Source organism: Ictidomys tridecemlineatus, chromosome 9, assembly GCF_052094955.1.
Source record: "Ictidomys tridecemlineatus isolate mIctTri1 chromosome 9, mIctTri1.hap1, whole genome shotgun sequence".
NCBI lineage: Eukaryota > Metazoa > Chordata > Mammalia > Rodentia > Sciuridae > Ictidomys > Ictidomys tridecemlineatus.
In genome coordinates, this window is record NC_135485.1 from 142,209,192 (window position 1) to 142,231,374 (window position 22,183).

The 22,183-nt window shown below is 40.5% G+C and overlaps 1 protein-coding gene across 11 annotated transcripts in view; it reads right to left on the reverse strand.

The window, feature by feature from the left end:
• Larp1b (La ribonucleoprotein 1B) overlaps positions 1–22,183 on the reverse strand; it is a 95,279-nt gene that overhangs the window by 57,759 nt on the left and 15,337 nt on the right. For 10 of the 11 annotated variants that reach the window (XR_013425525.1, XM_078020685.1, XM_078020683.1 and 7 more), the window contains exons 6-11: positions 19,693–19,839; positions 18,736–18,901; positions 13,999–14,143; positions 11,418–11,592; positions 5,877–6,043; positions 2,833–3,189 (exon numbers count right to left, since the gene is read on the reverse strand). Coding sequence is in view for 10 of the 11 variants with exons in the window: in XM_078020685.1 (XP_077876811.1) it covers positions 2,833–3,189; positions 5,877–6,043; positions 11,418–11,592; positions 13,999–14,143; positions 18,736–18,901; positions 19,693–19,839 (1,157 nt within the window). In the remaining variant the exon portion in view is untranslated. Of the gene's footprint in view, positions 1–2,832; positions 3,190–5,876; positions 6,044–9,952; positions 10,942–11,417; positions 11,593–13,998; positions 14,144–18,735; positions 18,902–19,692; positions 19,840–22,183 lie in introns of those variants that run through there. The other variant, XM_078020686.1, reaches the window with a different exon arrangement.

Here is a 22,183-nt window from a genome sequence, read left to right on the forward strand (position 1 = left end):
TTGGAATCCCTGACCTTGGGCACTTCTGCAAAGCTACTAGCTCAAGTCCCACAGTGGCTTTCACGGCAGAACTGGTCTGGGTATAATACCTTACCTTGCAGATCCTTGGAGATTCTAAGTAGATGCTTCTGTTAGATGGCCATTTTAGTTGTGTTAGGCAGTAAGGGACGTGTCAGAAACAGCCTATACCCAGTCTTTGGTCTAGTTCAACACAGCTCTGGACACATTACAGCTGCCCATCAGTCTGGCTTTCTTTGATTCCTGTCCAGTTCAGCCCACCCAGTTTCTGACGTGCCTGATTATCTTCTCCTCCGGGAGCTGGCTTGAGGCTTCCACAACACACTTCCGTGTATACCCCCATCAGGGCTCAGATCCAGGAGGGTTCTCGACATCCTCTGCCACCAGCGTACCTTCAGCTACCAACATCTATCCCCTCGATGGCTAGCTTCCTGAGAACCTCCCACCAGGATTTTTTCTGGCTACTAATTCCCCATGCAATCCATTCACTGGTCCAGCAACCCAGAGGTCTGCTAAAAACAAAAACTGGGTCACAAACCACTGCCTCGTGAAAAACTCTGGCTTGAACTTGAGATGAATTCCACACTGTTTAGCACAGCCCATCCTAGTGTGGTCTAACTCCTACCAACAGAGCCACAATCACCTTTTGTATCAACCATAGACAACTGACTTCTAAAGTTGCCCAATCCTTCCCAGTGGGGACCAGGACACTTACTGCGCCCTCTTCCTGGAATATTGTTTCCCACCAAGCATAGTTGATCCTTCTCACACCTCAGGTGCACCATCATGTAACTCTCAAGATTCCCCGACTACCAGGGAATCTACTGGTTTTTCCTTTAGAAAACGCATTATGATTTGTGAGTTTATTTTACTGTCCACTCCCCAATTATCGGCAAGTTCTAGGTGTGTAGAGAGACTATCTGTTTCTTTTCACTCGATCCCCCAGCACCGCACTGCCCGTGGGACACGGTAGGTCTTCAGTCACTGTGTACGTTAAATGGCCAAGTTCCTCCCTTCTAAAGAGACTCACTGGGAAAGTGAAAGTCTGATCAGAAGTTACATGTTCAGTACAGAATCAGAACCAAGGAGAGTGAGTTAAATGATTGAAAAGCAGGTAAGAATCAGGTCAAGATGAGACACATCTGCGGACATACCCATGAGGCTTAAAGCTATAGTTAAGATTACTTTCCCCTGGTCATTTAATGGACAAGGTCAGCACCTGCCTCGCTATCACCTAATGCTTAACTTTACCATCTACTCCTCAGTTAAAAGCATAAATAACTGCCTATGAGTGCCATGTTTCTCAAGTTGGCTTGCAAGACTGCTAATGGAATTCTGAAAATATTTTCCCACAGAACCACTAGTATGCAGTAGGTTCCTTTGATTAGTGCCTAATGTCTCACCCATAATTCATTTGTCACTTTAACAAACAAGAATTGAGCAGTATTTGTGCCAGAAACTGTTTTAGCCCTAGAGATATTAGTAAACAAACTAAAAAAGCCTAGCTTCGTGGATCTTATTGCCATGTGCTCAAACAGAAAAACAGAAACAAACCAGGATGGTACACAGGAACTCAAGTTAGGATGAAAAGCCAGGCAATGCAGAGAAGGGAGGAGTAGAGGGAGCCCATTTTTAACCTATTATTTAGCAGAATTTATTACATCTCTGCTCCAAAGGGATTTGAGATAGACTTCACCCCTAGAACCTAAGTCTCATGAATCAAATAGTGATATGTACACAGGCAAGACCTTCAACCCTGAACTTCACGAAGCACAGGCAGAGACTGTTGAGGCTCTAAGTCACTTGACATATTCAGCTTGAGAGAGGTTGTTCAAAAGGGCTGTGGCTGGAGAAGAGGCGGGAAACACCCCCCCCCCCCCCACCGCCACTTGAAGCCCAGGGACAGCAGGCCAGTGCACGCCACCAGGGCCCGCTCTCCTTGGACAACCACAACTGTTACCATGATCACTTTCCTAGTAGGAGGTGCTGCTCAACTTTCCCTCCTTCTATCCCCACAACAAATACTTAGCCATGGGGCTTTTTTGATAGCTTTAAGGGAAAAAGGCGATCCTATTTTTATTCCTACCTGTACCATTGGAAGAAACAGCTGTGCCTAGTGAACTGCTCTGGCTCACTCTTACAATTTACCTTAACACCTACATGGAGGCCGGGACTGGGGTGAAGGGCAAGACAAAAACTGGATCAAGGCTTCAAGTTGTGTCCCTAGCAGCATGGGACGGACAGGACAAAGAGGCCGCTGTCCAGCTCAGTCCTCCACAGCTGGTCCACACCGGCTCCACTAGCTCAGTGCGCGTACCTTGGGGTAGGCAGAGGGAGCCGAGCCTGAACACAGCCCTCCCGTGACTGTGACTGCCAGCTCTCATGGCGGGCGGAGGGGGAGGAGCAAGCAAGCTGAGCCTTCCTCACTGGGGCTCAGTGGTCTAGCGCTTGCCTAGCTCAGGTGAGGCCCTGGACTTGATCCCAGCCAGGGGGAGAAAGACCTGGCCTAATAACTTCAGTTTTTAATTCCTTCAAATGAGAAGGAGCCTTCTTATTATTTTCACCTGAAAAAAGCAAGGGTTTTAATCAGTGAGTGCTGATACCTTTTGTAAGTACAGTGTTCATTACACTGTCATTTTAAAGTATTCGTCAGATTATGACTATCAAATATATACCCAGGAAGTTTTCAAATACAATATAATTTATTTACATTCAAAATTTCATAAAATAAAACCTCAATTTTAAGAAAACATAGGCAGCAACACACAATCAAGACAAACTACCAACAGAAGGACACTGGCCGTAAGTCATTACCTGTGCGACGGCGGGTGTGTTTCCACCTTGCTCCGTCCACAGGTCCTGCTCATAACGGTACAAGCCATCATTGATCACTTTGGCAAGCTCCGAGGTGATGCTCGCCCGAGCCGGGGCGCTGCCCGTCCGATCTCCTCCAGGATGTTTTCTCATGTGAGGCGGTGTCTGAGTCACGATCAAAATCTTATTCAAATCTTGGTCCTCAATTTCATAATCTGAATCGTTATCAGACCAATCAGTAATTGTGTTTTTTCGTTCTTCTATTTGTTCCATTTCCTCATCAAATAAGAAATCCAGTTCTTCTGCTTCTGGAAGATACAGTCGATCTGATGCCTCCTCAGGTACAGGTGTTGATTCCTGAAGGAAGAAATTGGTATTTAATATAAAAATTGCCCCATCAACTTTGAAAATAAACACCATTTGAAAGTGGTATAAGAAAAATCAATGCTGGGTGGAACGGCTGTTTGGTTAGCATTATACTTGGCCCACAACAAACATTTAATATGCACAAGCTATCTCTGCAGCCACACAACCAGGAGCTGTCTTCAGGTCTCTTACTTACACACACACACACACACACACACACACACCCATATAAAATAGAGATGCATTAAGAAATTCAGCATCTTTAATTACATATATGTACATATCACCTGCGTTATGCATGTATGACTTTTCACTCAAACTGGGCATGAGGTATGAAAGGCAGTTGGAGAATTAACAAGAGAATGAGGGAGTCTATAAACTCAAACCTTAAGAATTAATTTAAAATACTGAATTTCCAATTTCAAAAGATTTCACTGGGGCTGGGTTGTGGCTCAGTGGCAGAATTCTCGACTGGCACATGTGAGGCACTGGGTTCGATCCTCAGTACCGCATAAAATGAATAAATAAAATAAATGTACTGTGTCCATCTACAACTAAACAAACATTTTAAAAAAGATTTAACTAAAAGATAATCTTCCTACATTACATTTCTATATAAAAGACTCCCTTAAACCTCAACACAAACATAAAATCAGACTTCACTTTATGACAGCCAATTAAATTAAAAGAAATCAGAATGGTGTTAAGTTTTTCAATGACCCATATGCGGAAGCCCAAGGCGAACCTTTGTGTAGAAAGCACTGTGACCCACGAATTGACCTTACTGTGCTTCACGTTTGTGAGAAGGAACTGGTAAGCCACAAGACCTTGCTCCATCCACAGAACCTGTAGCACTACCCGCCCACCCGCCAGTGTAGGTCAGAGCATTCAATTTCACACTTACTGCTTAACTGACCAGATTCTACAAGCTGAGTTGAACATGCAGAAATATAGGCTTATTCCTTAAATGACTCCAAATTGTAGACAAGACAGCATGATGGCTAACGTGCATGCTTTAGAGTTGGACGGCTTGGGTTTAAATCCCTCCTAAGTTATCATCAGCTCTGTCATTACCAGGGTCATTTAATCCTCGGGTACTCTGCATACATCTGAGAAGAACCACAGGCATGCCGAGTGTGTGCACATGCATGTGTGTGTTCTTAGGATTTACTACATGCAAAACGTAATTTACTACATGTAAAAGCATTATAGAACTATGTCAGATTCATAGGAAATAGTTGATATTTTACTTCTACAAAAATGCCAAGTTTATATGGTTCAAAAGATTTTAACAAATATGAATGAACTAAATATGCTAGTTTTATCTACCAAATAACACACATTGAATTAATATTGCACATTGAATTAATATTGGGGGGTGAAATGTTATTAAAAATTCTGTTTTCATTTAAAAAAAATCAAGCTTGTATCCTGCATTATTAGTTTAGCAGCTAAATTGTAAAAGAAAATAAGCCAGTATTATTTTGGCACTATAAGTAAAAAGCAATTGTTAAAGGCCAAGTAAAACTTAAAACCAAAGAGAACACAAAGTTGAGTGAAAGAAGGATCAAACACCCATTTAGACTTGAGCTGGTCTTAGAAGCTCCTTTACATGACAATGACATTTACCAGGGAGAAAACAAAGGCCCAGAGATGTGAAATTAAGCCCAGGACAGGACTAGTCCACGGCCTTCTGAACCCTTTTTACCTCACAAGGATGATGCCACAGTTTCTTCCTTGATCTCTAGTCCCCTTGCAGGGCACTGCAAGTTCAAGACCACCCTGAGCAATTTAGTGAGATGCTCTATCAAATAAATAAATAAATAAAAGGGCTGGGGATGTGGCTCAGTGATAAAGTGCTTGCTCTGCACACACAGGGCCCTGGGTTCAATACACAATATTGCCACCCTCCTGACTTAGCCTGCGGCGTAGCTCGATTACAGATGTGTTCCACCACCTGTCTCCTTTGTGATTTAGATCAAATATTAACTCATGTATCTACCACCAGTCAGAAACGGCCTGAGCAGCCCAAGAATCTTGTCTGGGGATTGAGCCTAGGGGCATTTTACCACTGAACTACATCTCCAGCCCTCTTCATTTTTCAAGACAGGGCTTCACTGTTTCTTAGGGCTTTGCTAAATTGCTGAGGCTGGCCTCTCAAACTTTCGATCCTCCTGCCTCAGCCTCCTGAGTGACTGGGCACCACTGTGCCAGCACAAGAATGTTTTCTATGGCCCTTTTCTATTGCAACATCCATCTGAGTTCCTCATGTATCCCCAAGCAATCAACCCTCGTCTTTTCCTTCCGTACATTAAATCACCCAAAAATGTTTATACCTGGTATGGGTCCTAAGAAACTTCTATGTAATTACCAAGGGTATACCTTCAAAATTGGGGTTTCAATTTTATTTTTAAATCATGTTCAAGAATAAAAGATGAGGGACTGGGGGGGTAGCTCAATGGTAGAGCATGTGTCCAGCACGTGCAAAAGTCCCTGGGTCTGAACCCCAATTCCTTAAAAATATAGATAACTTCTTTGCACATAGAGTAACTCATAAATTTCTTCTAAAAGCCAACAATTCCAAATTTGACATTTTTGAACTTTCCAAATTGTACACACGTATCTGACAACAGAAAATTCCCGAAGGGTGTCGCCCTTCACCCTCTGCATCAACTTACCTTTAATTTCACTGGGCAATGCCTCTTTTTCACCTCCACCCAAGGCTCCGAGTCCAAGTCAGGCAAGCTGGTAGACAGACCTTTAGACATTGCTTGAAGGTGACTTGTTTCAGTGTTTTTCTTTGGATTCAGTGGACTTCCAATTCTTGGAGAATTTGGGGCAGACTCTAAAATTTTAAATTAGTTCTACAGTTAATGGCTTTTCTTACTTATAAAATACTTTTCATTTTTTTCCTTACGTTGGTTTGATAAATCAATCTGTGAAATTAAGCCAAAATCTTCCCAGTGACTTTCAAACATGGAGTGATTATAATATTTATCCAAGGGCTGGGGATGCAGCTCACTGGCAGACTGCCTGCCTAGCATGGCCACGCCCTGGGTCAGTCTTTGTCAACACACACAGGCACACAAATGCATTCAAAAGTGAACCCGCTGAAATAATGCCACCAACCCCTGCGCAGAGCTCATGTCCACTCTAACTTCTCAAGAATCTGCGAGCCACTTACAACAGAAAGTCTATTTGGCAATCAAGTTGTGAAATTTGGACTAAAAAATATGAATTATAATTGTGGAATCTCAACGTTATTAAGCCACAGTCTAAATGCATATTCTATCCAAGGTGTTTAGGTAGGACCTAAGTCAGAGCAGCCACTCCCCGCTTCTTCACATTCCCTTGGCTTATCCATGTTCGCTTCCCCACACCAGGGTCCTGCTGCCTACCCTGGCTCAGACGGAGAAACAGTGTCACCACATTAAAGTGCACAGCTCAGACACTTAAAAACTCTCCATTTGTGTATAATGAATTAAAGGGTATTCTGCTCTCATGTATAACTGATTTGAACAAATAAAAAAAATATTAAAAAATATTTTTGAAAAAAGAAAACACTTAAAAACAGAGACTTTAATTGGGTGTATGGCATGACTGTAATTCCAGCAGCTTGGGAGGCCGAGGCAAGATTGCAAAATTCAAAGCCAGCCTCAGCAATTTAGTGAGGCCCTAAAATAAAGAGCAAGTAGGTGGGCTAGGGATATGGCTCAGTGGCTAATACCCCTGGTTCAATCTCTGGTACCAAAACAAAATAAAACAACACTGAGAGAATGGAATGCAAAGGCCTTTTTATTTTTTTTTTTAACCTCCACACTATCACTTCTGCTAACTTATTTTAATATATACTCTATAAGATAAATTCAACTTTTTACTTATTTTGTTTTGGTGCTGAGATAAAACCCCGGGATGCTTTATCACCGAGTTATATCTCCAGCCCTTTTTAAAATTTATTTGGAGACAGGGTCTTGCTAGGTTGCCCAAGCTGACCTCCAACTTGTGACCCTCCTGCCTCAGTCTCATAAGTAGCTGGGATGACAGGCATGTGCCATCAGAACTGACCAAATTGTTTATTATTTTAATAAGTACTTTTTCAAAAAAGAAAGAATATTTAAATGTTATATTTTCACACCTAGGTCAGAAGATGCAATGTAGACTCACTTTGAACAAGGATTTTTAAAGTGTGTTTTAAGTTATATTTGCATCCTGTATCAAAAGATGCACCATGGACTTGCTTTAGACAGCGTTTTAAAAAACACCTGCTGTTGGGGCTGGGGTTGTGGCTCATCGGTACAGCACTTGCCTAGCATGTGTGAGGCCCTGGGTTAGATCCTCAGCACCATATAAAAATAAATAAAATAAAGGTACAACTAATATATTTTCTTAAAATTGCCCATGCTCCTTTTTTCCCCCCGATTTTCAGTCGTAGATGGACACAATACCTTCATTTTATTTATTTATGTGGTGCTGAGGATTGAACTCACTGCCTTACACATGCAAGGCAAGTGCGGCAGACACAACATCTTTGTTTGTATGTGGTGCTGAGGATTGAACCTGGGCCGCACGCATGCCAGGTGAGCACGCTACCACTTGAGCCACATCCCCAGCCCCCCAAAATAAATATTTTTTATAAACACATTCAGCAATATGTAAAACTAAGTATACACAAAATTTATTTTAGAATGTTTGCTGGAGCATCACTTATTTACCCATCCAAGTCAGATTACTGAAAACGCCACAATGCTAAAATGTTACTTGCAGAAAGGTGAAACTAACACCAACATCCTTTTATCCACTAAATTCAAGGCACATGACAGGACCCAGTGTGAGACTGTTCCAGGTTTTACTTCAATCTCTATGGCAGAAATCAGACGACCTTGGGCTCTTCCCCATGGACCAGTGGTATTGTGTTTTATAGAAGTTCTCCAACTCCTCCTGTTCAATACGATAGGCATTAGCTCTATGCAGCCACTGCATACCTGAAATGTGCTCAGGACCAGTGTAGCACACATACCAGGAAAGACCTGTTACCACCCCTTATTGGCCGTATGATGTAATATTTGAACATGTTGCTAAATTAAAATCTCTATAAAAATATTACTAAAATTAACTGTCTTTAAAAATTAATTCTATTTTTTTTGAGAGAGAATTTTTAGATATTTATTTCTTAGTTTTCGGCGGACACATCTTTGTTTGTATGTGGTGCTGAGGATTGAACCCTCAGCAGGCAACGTCAGGCGAGCGCGCTACCGCTCGAGCCACAGCCCTAGCCCATAAAAAAAAAAAATTAATTTTAAGAAAATTGTCTTATGCTTTTAAGGCTACTAAAATTTTTGGCATTACATGTATGGTTCACATATTTCTTGGACAAGGCTGCTCTACAGTTTTTTTAATGGTACACCTTTGCCAATTCATTCACAAAAGTAGTACAAGCGAAACACGGGGAGATTGCCACGCTGAGAGTGCTGGTGGAATGGGAAAAACATTTCCAGGGAATTCTCTAATACCATCAGTTTTCTATGTTCACACAGTGAATAAAGCTTTAAAACTAGAAAACCTCTATCCCACTGACAATATTTGGGGACTGACTCAGTTGCTTATACAACTATTGTTGAGAATTAACTAAATTAGTATAAACCACAGCACCTGGCACAGGGCAGGGAAATCACTAGCTACTATTTTTTTGTGTAGAAATTTAGTCTTTTAACACCAGCCTAACAGCTTGTTACATAATAACACCAGCCTAACAGCTTGTTAGATAATCATCTCTAAACGTTCTTTAAGCTTGAAAGTCTTAGTGAGACTTCACAGGTTTCACGTTATGACACTTATGGCATACATACGCCCCGCATGGCTTTTTGCACCCATATTTTCTTCTACAATGAAGATTTCAAACTATACATCAGTTAAAGTCAAAGATAGTTGCAAACACCTCATCTTCCAAGAGGAAATGAACTTAAAAATGATTTGGATTATCTGACATTAAAATTTTCATAGACAAAAATTATTTAGACACTTAAGGAAATCCCAGTTTGTTACTCAAAAACCAGGAAATCGTCTCACACATTAAAAAAAAAAAAAAAAGCCCAAGATGTCCAGGTCTCTGACCTCTTTGTGGATGGGCATGTTCTTTAAGGGTGGATGGTGCAGCAGCACATCCAGAGCAGAGCAGGACACACTACAAAAGCAGCTGCTTCATGGCCACAATCCACCCCGTGAGGGGCACCAAGGTCTTCTGCTCAGTGCCAACGTCAACCCATGGTACACAAGGCCACCTCCACAGAGGGAAAACAGCAGCCGATGAAGGGTGTTAAATGTCACATTTCCAACTCCTCAGAGGCATTGTCAAGGGTCCTTTCTGAAGTTTAAGGTCTCCTAATTGAAAGGAAAGGGATATGAAATGCCTCCACTGTTCTCCACCTGTGGGGACACACACTGCCCCAGGGCTCCACGTCACATTTTTGGTGAGACATTATTTCTCCACCGACTCCAGGAAACCAGGCTTTCTTATCACAAGGTCAGAAATCTAGGGATTTGTGGAAAAAAGTGATTTGCATATTTATTTCTATGACTTAATATGAAAGCATGATTCTAAGAAAATTTTCTCATTGTTTGCTACCTGGTTTCTGACGTGTAAGATAAAAAAAAAACACTAAAATGTATGACATTTACTTAATACACACTGATGTTTGTGCAGAAAGAAAATATGTATGTGCATCCATCTGAGTGTATGTTAAAAAACACAAAAGTATACAAAACATTATGATTTTATTCTTGTAATTTTATTAATAATACATAAATGGTTAATGGACAGGCATCACCAACTTGACTGACCTAAATTAACTATCCCTGTGGAAAAAGTATTTTCTATATTATCCAACTTACCAATGATTGTTCATAAGCTGGTTAAAAATGTCATCTTGGACCCAAGTTTACACAATAAATAAATCTAACTTTTACAATCAGCCATTATATCTTTAAAAAAACAAACAAACAAACAATGTCACATTTCTTCAACTTTTTAAAACACTTGCCCCCAAGTTGCTTGCTGCGATTAGAAGCACAGGGCTGACAAAGAAATATGAGATAAAAATTTCTGTGAAACTGTCCATCATTAATGCTTTTCTGATGGGCAGGACTTATACTGATGTATCAAAAATACATTTTGAAGAATAATGGAAAAAATACCCTTGTTTATTCCTTCAATTTCTTACCCCTTAAACGTCCACATTAATAAATCTTAGAGTCCATGTGAAACATCTCAACATGTGAGTTATGCAATGTTCACCATGGCAAAGGGCAGACCAAGAGCCAAGGGCCTGGCAAGCTGGGAAAGGCTACGCAGTCCTCTCTTTCTCTGCTTTATTGACCTGGACACAAGTACATATGCCTGGAAACAAAAGACAGAACCTTGCAGTATTTCCACAGTGGTAATAATTAGCTTCCCCCGCAAATAAAAGTAGCCACGCCATCTAAGTCCAGTCACAGAGAAAAGGGCAGCAGCTCCTGGAAGGCCAGCAGCGGTCCCGGCTCTGTCTCCGTCGTGGCAGAGGTGGTCATCTGCACTGTCGTGCTGCCCGGGGGTCGGCAGTGGACACTCTCACACGGAAGGCAGTCTGGTGGCTTCCATCTCTGCAGCCCGGTTTGTTCCAGTATTTACCATGCATTTCAGTGAGCCACCTGCTCCACTGCACATCCCCATCAGATGACATCCAGGGCATCAGTAGATCATCACCCTGACTGAAAAGTTTAAGCACATTTTTTTCCCAGAGGGAATGTCTTAAAAATGATCCAGGAAAAATCCTTAACACTAAAGCAGGTTTGAGAAATTCTAAACACAACCAAATTAAAGAAAACCTCGATTCTGCTTTAGAATGTGGGTCACCTGTCTTTGCAAGACAAGGTAAAGCACATGTGTAACAATTAGACTAGCTCAATCCTACCCGGGGAAAACTGACACAACGTATCCACAGTCATTCAGCAAAATTAAAAGAAGACAGGTCAAAACTCCACACATGACAAAGTACACATGAAAAATTAAGAACAAGAACAAGAGAGCTTCACCCAAAATTCTCAGACCCCTATTTAAATAATCATGTGGGAGACAGTGTAAATAGGATTTGGAGGATTAAATCTAAATAAACTAACAAGAGACAGGTAAAATGGAACAAAGAAGCCCACTCTTATCCTGTTGTTTCTAGAAGACAAGCTATTACCTGTATGTGAGCAAAAGGCTTGGCCTGGCACAAACTCCGGACAATCGATCAGCCGAGAGAAGTCAGTCTGCGGCACGCTTCTGGGTGGGGGGCCCGGGATTGGCCATTTTTCTGGTTCTACCTTTTTCCTCATTTTCTCATCCACAACTTCTACTTCTGTGCTGTCCTTCAGGGCCTAGCAATAAGAATTTTGAGCTAGTAAAGAACTTATATTTGAAATTTTTTTCATCAAAAGTCATATATTTCTTTTTGAGAGAGAGAATTCTGTAAAATATATATATATATATATTTAGTTTTTTTTAGGTGGACACATCTTTATTTTTATGTGGTGCTGAGGATGGAACTCAGTGCCCCGCGTGTGCCAGGCAAGGGCATTACCGCTTGAGCCACCTCCCCAGGCCAAAAAATTTTGTATTTTTAATAATCCCCAAAATTACAAAATCTGAAGTTAACAGATGATAGATATTGCAGTTCATGGTTCTAAAAATATCCATGAAACTGTGCAGATGTGGTGCTCATCAGTAATCCCAGCAACCTGGGAAGCTAAGACAGGAAGATAAGTTTGAAATTTTAAAAGGGCTGAGTATATAGCTCTATGGTGCTGAGATTAATCCACAGTACCAAAAACAAATAAAACTTATGAATTAACTATTAAGAACAAAATAAGGGGCTGGGATTGTGGCTCAGTGGTAGAGCGCTTGCCTAGCATGTGCAAGTTTCTGGGTTCGATCCTCAGCACCACATAAAATAAATAAAGATATTGTGTCCAACTAAAAAAAAAAAAAGAAAGAGACAAAATAAGCTGGGCGTGGTGGTGCACACCTGTAATCCCAGCAGCTCAGGAGGCTGAGGCAGGAGGATCGTGAGTTCAAAGTCAGCCTCAGCAAAAGCGAGGTGCTAAGCAACTCAGTAAGACACTGTCTCTTAAAAGAACAAAACAAGTTGGGTGTGGTGGAGCACACCTGTAACTCCAGCAGCTCAGGAGGGGGAATGGAAGAGGATCACAGGCTGGAGGCCAGTCTGCAATTTGTGAAAACCTCAATTTAAATAAAAAGGCTGGCCATGTAGCTTAGTGGTAGAGGGCCTCTGCTTTAGTTCTCAGTACTACAAACAAAACAAAGAAAAAAACCTTGCTATTCGTAGAACTCTATTAAGAAAATAAAGAAGCCCAAGACTAGGAAAAAATACTTGTAAAATATACATATTAAAAAAATCTTGTATCCAGAATAAAGAACTCTTACAATTACTTTTAAAAACATTTTCTGATAAAAATGATTTTGAACACACTGATTTGAACAAACACTTCAACACGTAAGGTTTACCAATGACCATTTAAGATGATCAACAACATCAGTTAGTACGGAAACACAAATTAGCTGTAATGAGAAACTACAACATGTTTATTTTAAAAACGATCCCTGGCACAGTGGTGCATGACTATAATTGAGACTGAGGCAAGAGGATGGCAAATTCAACCTCAGCAACTTAGCAAAACCCTGTCTCAAGAAATGGAAAAGGGCTGAGGATGTAGCTCAGGGTAAAGTGCTCCTTGGTTCAATCCCCAGGACCAAAAATAACACCTGACAATATCAAGGGCTGATGAAGCTGTGGAATAAGGAGTTTCAATACCTAATGGTGGAAATGCAGAATAAAGCCACTTCAGGACAAGCACGCTTACTGCACACTCCAGCAGTCAAAACAGACACAGAAACACTCACACAGAGATCTTCAGACTTCACTCACAAGCTCCCACACTGAAGACGCCCTCAAAGTCCAGCAAGGATGTGGACAAACGGTGGAACACCCCACTGTGGAGCACCAGTCAGCAAAACCAAAGAGCACACTAGTGACACGCAGCAACCAGGATGAGTCAAGTCAAGGAATCACAAACTGTCCGCAATATGCTAACTCTAGAAAACCAAAACTACAGGAACAAAGGGAGGTCAATGGTTGCCCGGGTTGTGAAGGGACAGGATTAGCTACATTGGTCAATTTCAATGCCATATTTCTAAAAAAAAAAACAGGAAAAAACAAAAATGTTGAAAGCATTTCTAGAAACAAGACAGATAAGCGGAAGCCATTCTGGCCAAACTTCAAATGCTGTTTTAAATTAGCCTGTCTATAGCACATGGAAAATTCTCAGTATTTTATTAAATGGGAATACACAGTACTTTACATCATCCTGAAGATTAAAAGGACCAAAGTTAAAGGTTCAAGTTTGAAAGACTGGGTCTGAAACAGTGGCAACAGCATTAGCAAGTCTTTGAGGGGCTCCCAGTGTCAGACATTTATTTAGGTTTTGTAAAATGAAGGAAAGTAATGAAATGCTGTCCAGAGCTTTAGCCAACTTCAAACTCATTTCATTTATTTATTTTGAGACCGAGGTCTCACTCTGTTGCTCAGGATGGTCTCCACCTCCGAGGCTCAAGGGATCTTCAGAGCAGCTGGAACAACAGACGGGAAAGACCACACCTGGCTTACTATTTTTTTTTTTAAACCAAACTTTAATACTTTATTTTTAGAGCAAGTGCAGGTTCATAGGAATACTGAATGAAAAGTACTGATTACTTTGAATAATTACCTCTAAAATGAGATTAAGGTTTGTGGTGAGAGCCTGAACTCGGTGAAATCCGGCAATCAGGGAAATAGGCAGGAAACCTTGCTCATCCATCTTTCTCCGCAGAAAGAAGTCACGTTCCAAGTTTTCTATACTGAAGTAATATTCACTGAAAAGAGAAACAAACACATATTTTATCCATTCATTCAACAGGACAAAAAATATCCATCATCATCATCAACTGCTATCAGGATATTTTAATTTGATTAATACCATATTACAACTAAGATATAACATAGATGGCCTAATACAATAGGGCAAATATAAAAAGATAACCACAAACTTTAAATACTGATTATTTTCCATAAAACCAGCACTACCTTCTATTCAGATCAGCTTTACCTAAGCACAAAGAACAAAAAGCTCATTTTACTTTAAAATAGTTTAATAATTAGCCAGGTGCAGTGGCACATTGTAATCCCAGCTACTTGGGTGGCTAAGGCAGGAAGATCCCAAGTCCAAGGTCAGCCGGTCAGCCTGGGCAACATGGCAAGACCCTGTCTCAAAACAACATAAAGAAAAAAATGGCTGAGTGTCTCTCCGAAGTGAGGTGCGCACCTCACGTATACAAGACCCGGGGTTCAATTCCCAGTGGGGGGAAAAATCAATAATTGAGTACTAATGAGTAAATTCTGTGAAAATTTCACTACAAAGCTACCTCTTTTTCACTAAAACACTAACAAAGCTAAACATATGTCAACATACTGTAGCCCAGCTTTTCCTTAATCACTAAGAATCATATTCATTTTTTTTTTCAATTGTAGTTGTAAGGTGGACACAATACCTTTATTTATCTATTTATTTATTTTTATGTGGTGCTGAGGATCAAACCCAGGGCCTCACATGTGCTAGGCAAATGCTCTACCACTGAGCCACAATCCCAGCCCCCAAAATCGTATTATTGGATTGGAAGTGTCCTTTGTTGAAGTCACAATCAAATGTACAGAAGTTTTGTTTTCTATATTGACAAAATATTGACATCATGTAGTACTTTTGAACCCTAGTAATCATTCAGCGCATAGAAAAAATTCACTGAACACAAGCACATGTGTACACACATTAATCATTACATATGTGAATAAAGATCCAAATTCTCCTCCATCCCCTTTCTTTTTCCTACGTGTTTCTAGAGACTGAACTCAGAGCCTCCCACGTGCCAAGTGGGCTCTCTACAACTGAGCCTCCTCCCGCCAGTCCTCCTCCTTTCTTTCCAGACACATCTGTAAGGCACGAGAGTGAAGAGGGAGCAGGGCGAGGTGGCACAGCCTGCAATCCCATCTACCTTAGAGGTGAAGGAAGACGATGCCAAGTAAAACCAGCCTAGGCAATTAAGCAAAACCCCAACTCAAAATAAAGTCTGGGGATGCAGTGCAGTGGGACAGCACTTGCCTAGCACGCCAGAGGCCCTGGGTTTGATACCCAGCAGGGGCAAAGGGAAAAGAAAGCAAAGAATGTAACTAACCACAATTATCAATGACACCATCAAGTATATGGAGAAAAAAATGCAGAAGAGGCTTAGATACCTTCTTCACAAAACTACAGGCCCACTTAAACTTGCCCCAAAGAGAAATGTAAAGATGATCTTCCAATATGATCAATAATCACAAATCTGACACACAAAGTTAACCTTCAGAATACATTTAATAATAATAGCTTTTGAGAAATACATATTTAAATAGCCTCCATATAGAAAAATGAGAATTAAGATTCTGGCCCAGCACAGTAGCATAAGCCTATAATTCCAGTTACTTGAGAGTCTTAGGGAGAAGGATCAAAAGTTCACACAGCCAGCCTCAGCAACCTAACAGGACCCTCAGCAAGACCCTGTCTCAAAACAAAGAGGACTGGGGATATACCTCAGTGGTATAATAGTGGCTCAGGTTCAATCCCAAGTACAAAAAAATGTGTGGGGGGCGGGGGAGAGGGAGAGGGGGAGGGGGAGGGGGAGAGGGACGGGGAGAGAGGGGGGAGGGGGGGAGAGGGAGGGAGAGAGAGAGAGAGAGAGAATATAAAGGTTCTAAATAGAGCAAGACAATAACCAGAAGAAAATGTACACAATACTCCATGACATCAGTGATAATCTGTCCTCTACAGGCTTATGGTTTATTAATCCTACACTGTTTCCAAATCATGGGAAATCTTCAAAGGAGGGTGGCAAATTACAAGGAAGCACACCAGTTTATATTTTGGGGGGTAAAACTCAGTGACAAAATAACTTTGAACCATGTAGGCCAAATTCTAACTTTGAAAGAAACCCTATCAAAGTGCAAAACTCTCACAGACATTAGTGAAATACAACTAACACCTCAGTAACACTAGCAAATTGCCAGGCATGGTGGCTCACACCTGTAATCCCAGCAGCTTGGGAGACCGAGACAGGAATATCTTGACTTCAAAGCCAGCCTCAACAACCACAAGGCACTAAGCAACTCAGTGAGACCCTGTCTCTAAATAAAATACAAAACAGGGCTGGGGATGTGGCTCAGTGGTGGAGTGCCCCTGAGTTCAGTCCCAGGTACCAAAAAAAAAAAAATAGTAACACTAGCCAGTCATTTATTCTTAAAGACTGAAGAAATGAACATTCTCATTTTTGTTATGCCTCAAAAGCCCTATTTGTTCACAGTGTCTGGTAGGCATGTAGTACATGTGGTGAAATTCTAAAATTGTGGACATTAAAACAGACATTTGACAGTCACCGGTTATAACTGTTTTTAGACTCAAACTTCCCCAAGTCAGTAACAAGCTTCCCTAAAAATATAATACTTTCGAAGACTATAATATCTAAATACATTCTTAGATCAGTTATCTACAGTATTTTAAAACATGTTAGTAGATTGCAAACATACTAACCTCTAAATCTGAATGCTGCATGAGATTTTCCCCAAGAAACAATGAAAATATTAATATCCAAACATTCTGACATCAAAATAAATATAATTTTCACTTAAAATGATATAAAAAAGCTGCGAGAAACTGAATAGTTAAGACTTTTTCTTCCAAGTATACTAAATATCAGGCAGGCACAGTGGCACTTGCCTATAATTCCAGCTACTAAGGGAGGCTGAGAAAGAAGAACTTCCAAGCTAAAGGACAGCAACTTAGCAATACACCGTTCTCAATATAAAATGAAGAGCCGAGAAAATGAGCACTTGTCTCATGAGTCAGCTCCTGGGTCCAATCCCCAGTCCAGTAAAATACATTTAATATCATTCTCCTACAAGTGTGAGGTAGACTTTTATACATGACATCTCAAAACAAAACAAAACACAACATCTAACCCCCATCAGCCTCTGCACATACTATATTAGACACCTCAATGACACGAAGTCACAGGATGAGTCCTCAAAGCTGGACCTACAAATCAAAGAATGCTAACAGGACAAGCCACCCTAAACCTGGTGCTTCACTAATATGTACCCAAAGCCCTGGTGCTGAAACCACCAACAAAAAAGGGGGTCAGGACTAACGCCACGTCGGACGTTTCGCTGGGTATCCTATCTGAGAAGCTCTGCATTCTACAATGCATGTCAAACTGCCAACGCTGAAGTGGCTCTGCTCCTCCCTCATGTGTATGAGCACACTGGAGGCCGAGGGTCCTGACACAGAGCTGCAAGTCCAGTGTCAGGTCTCACAAGGGACCTGGCAGCAAGAGTTACAAAAAGGACAGGAATAATGGTACAAAGTAGATAGCCACAGGCCAGGCACTTTCTGCCCAGAGTCTGGCCCTTTTCTTCAGTGTTTGCATCAACTGTAACAAAAGAAGCAAGAACAAAATAAACATGTTGCTCCACATTGTAAGCCAACCCAATCCACCATGAAGGCGTCCTGGGAGGGGCCAGCAAATGCTGACATCATCATTTTCTAGTAATAAAACAGGGTTCATTTTCTTTCTTAAATAAAAATAGGTATTTTTTAAAAGCTTGTGCCCTTTCAAAAATAGCCGCTCTTCCTTCACCTTGTCTGGATAAAAAAACATTTAAATTGGTTAATGCAAATCACATGAGAAGGTTTTCTCCTTGCCACTACGTAAACACACTGTATAAATATGCAGAATACCCTATACAATGGTAATATGTATAGGGTATTCTGCATATTGTTTTTTTCTTAACAAGAGAACCAATATTCTTCTGACTTCAAATTCAGCACTCAGGAAGTAACTACTGTGAGCAAGACATGACCTTGCAGAATAGAAGCAACAGTCCCCTTTAGTCAGTGTCACAAAGAAAGAACTTCAAAGGTTAAAAAAAAAAAAAAAAACCTCAGAATTTACAAGTCAACTGCTAAGGATATCAAAAGGTATCAACTGCTAAGAAATCAAAAGGTATCTGCCACTATATTTGTCACTTGTAAATTTTAATGTGAAAATATTTGCAAATAATAATCCAAATTTCATCCAAGTTTCACCTGTTTCATTTCAAATAATATATAGAAGAAAGCTTTACATTTATATATATAGTCATATTATGCAATGACAAGAGAAATATCTAATCAGAATGCAGGCAACACATGAACATGATTGAAATGTGACGTTTTAAAAAACACATAACCTATTTTACTAATATTTCCTTAAAAAATATAATAAGTTAACATTCTTCAACTTTTACTAATAGGTTAGAAAATGTTTAACATTCTTTATCAATAATATTAAAGTTTGTTATTGCAACAGACTTTACTATCTGCCTAAATCACACATCAACTTACATTTGACGCTTAATATACTCTTTAAGCAATGCTTCTTCCACAGGATACACCTGAACACCCGTACCGTCATCATAGTAATACATCATACTGGTGTTAACTTCTGTTTGAAATGGCTGATCCGTCCTTTCACCATGTTCTTGGTAACCATACGAATAATCAAAGTTTACTTGATGGAAAGAAAGAAAAAGAAATGTAATCATAAATTTTAAAATTTAAAAAAAAAAAGGGAAGAATCCGTTAATAAAAATTCAGCTGGGTGTGATGGTTCATGCCTACAATCCCAGTGGCTCTGAAGGCTGAGGCAGGAAAATTGCAAGTTCAAAGCCAGCATCAGCAACTCAGTGAAGACCTACGCAACTTAAGGAGATCATCTTAAAATAAAATATAAAATGGGAAGTGGCTTAGTGGTTAAGCACCCCTGGGTTCAACCTCTGATACAAAAAAACACAAAAAAACAAAAATCAAAATGACATATTGAGCCAACAACAAACATAAAACCTTGATAGGAACAGTGGCACATGCCTATAATCCCCAGCCACTCAAGAGGCTGGGGCAGGAGGGTCACGAGTTCTGAGCAACTTAGGGAGACCCTGTCTCAAAATGAAAAATAAAATAGACTGGGGATGTGGCTCTGAGGTAAACTGCCCCCGAGTGTGACCCATTCTTATTATCAGACCAGAATAAGTGACATAAAAGGATAATTTGAAAAACAGAAGGCTGGGGCTGGGGACGTGGCTCAGGTGGTGGCGCAATCGCCTGGCATGCGTGCGGCCCGGGTTCCATCCTCAGCACCACATACCAACAAAGATGTTGTGTCCACCGAGAACTAAAAACATAAATATTGAAAATTCTCTCTCTCTCTCCCCGCCTTTAAAAAAAAAAAAACAAACCAGAAGGCTTGCTCTTTTATTTTACCCCAAGCTCATCAAATTTAACAAAACAAAAATCATGACATACCTCGAGGGTTTCCTCTGCCTCGCCCTCTTCCCCGTCCACGTCCTCCTCTTCCTCGACCTCTGAAGGAACCTCGGATATTACCCCCCTCACTCCTCACACTGGACACTTCATCCTGATCATCTCTTTTTTCTCTGTCTCGCCTCCAACCTTTAAAAATAAAATTTTTAACATTTCAATTTGTTGTAAAAAACATGTTTATATTTATGAAAACACAGTAATCACTGGGTAACTAGATGACAGTAGCCAGGCAGTCTTCAGAAAGATACACATTTAAAGAGATTCAATAGGAATCTGTCAAAAAATCTCTCTGGTTCCACCTGTAATTCCAGCAACTTGGAAGGTTCAGGAAGGAGTATTACAAATTTGAAGCCAATCTCTGCAATTGAGCAAGAACTTGTCTCAAAATTTTAGTAAGAGCTGGAGATATAGCTCAGTGGTAAACTGCCCCTGGATGTGGGTTCAATCCTCAAAACAAAAAAATTACGTCTCTGGTGCCAGACACCAGTGATCACAGTGGCTTGGGAGGCTGAAGCAAGAGGCTTACAAGTTCAAGGCTAGCCTTAGCAACTGCTGTCTCAAAATCAAAAAGGGCAGGGGTAAAGAGCCCCAGGGTTCAATACCCAGTACCAAAATAACAGCAAGATACAAATGTCCAGAAACAGTATAAGAAAAGTGAAACGCCCTTAAGCAGAGGGAAAGAAAACAGATAAATTATAGCAACACAACTAATAAACATGAACACATCAGGAAATTAAGAGTAAAAAAATTACTGCCAAAGAATAGTCATACTGCACAGCGATTTCTTCTTCTCCCCCCACCCCCACCATGTTTAATTCCTTTACATGCCCTGCACCCTCACCAACTGCAAGGCAATTTCAAAAGTTTTAACATTCCATCTCTTTTTTTTCTGAGATGGGAGAGTGTTGAATAAAACTGCAAAGCCCACATAGGGAGGTTTTTTTGTTTGTTTGATTTTGGTTTTTTCGTATTGGGTACTGAACCCAGGGACACTTTACCACTGAGCTATCAGGGTCTAAATTGCCCAGGATGAACTTGAACTTGCAATCCTGCCTTGACCTCCCGAGTCACTGGGATTACATGTTATGTCCCTGCTAACATGTCTCAGTTTCCGGTGTTCACTGTATAAGAATACAATATATAACTCTTTGTAACTTTATATATACATTTTCTTACATAATCAATATTTAACAATAAAATCTTAATTTTATTAAAAGTGTCCTTTAATATCAGAATAGCAAAATCTTAAATGAGATTTTAAACATTTTTTAAAGTAATATTTTGTGAACAAATAAGAAATAAAATCTAACTACTGACTAGATTTTATATGTTACTAAGAAAGTAGTGTTCCTTTTCTTACAGGGTGCTTTCTCTTTGATGTCACTGAGGAAGTATGGTATCTTGCACATGATTTAGCAGATGAAGGAATTAAGCACAGCAAAACCCAGCAAAATTACTAGAATGAGACTGGCTAGCAACTATTCATTGTGTAATCCTTTCTGTGTCCACCCCCCACACCAGTAATGGTGATTGAACCAGGGGTGCTCTATCACTGAGCTTCATTCCTTTTTATTTTAAGAGAGGGTCTTGCTAACTTTTCAAGTCTGGCCTTAAACTTTTGATCGTCTTGCTTCAGCCTCCCAAGTCTCTAGGTTTTCGAACATGTGCCATGAGCCTGGCTTCTTTCAATTGTTTGTTTGTTTGTTTAAAGTTCTTCTAATATAATTCTTTTTCCTTTTTCTTTTATTTTTTTACAGTGCTGGGAATTGAACCCAAGATTCCGTGCATGCTAGTCAAGTACTTTACCAAGAAGCTACATCCCCAGTTTTATTACTGTGTTTGAGAAAGGTCTAAATTTACTAGGCTGGCTGCTAACTTGAGCCTCCTGCCTCAGTCTTCCCAGTCACTGGGATTATGCACATGGAGTGGCTGCAGAATGATCTTTAATGAAATAAAACCAAGAAGTGCAAGCCTGAGGGGCCACCTTTTTTTCCCGTTCTTTTTTTTGGGGGGAGGGGTATGGGGATTGAACTCAGGGGCACTCACCTGAGCCACATCCCCAGTCCTGTTTTCTATTTTATTTAGAGAGAGGGTCTCACTGAGTTGCTTAGCACCTCTCTTTTTGCTGAGGCTGGCTTTGAACATGTAATCCTTCAGCCTCAGCCTCCTGAGCCACTGGGATTATAGGCATGTGCCACAGCGCCCATTCTTTTCTTTCTTCTTCTTTTTTTTTTAAATAAGTATTTGTTTTTAGTTATAGGTGGACTTTATTTTATTTATTTTTTTAATGTGGTGCTGAAGATTGAACCCAGTGCCTCACGCACGCTAGGCAAATGCTCTGCCTCTAAGCTAAACCCCAGCCCCCCAGCGGCCCACTTTCTAACAAATGAATAAGGCTAACGACGTCCCAATCAACTCAGTCTTCATGGGACCACCAGTAAAGGACCCAGACATTTTATTCTTGATGTGATGC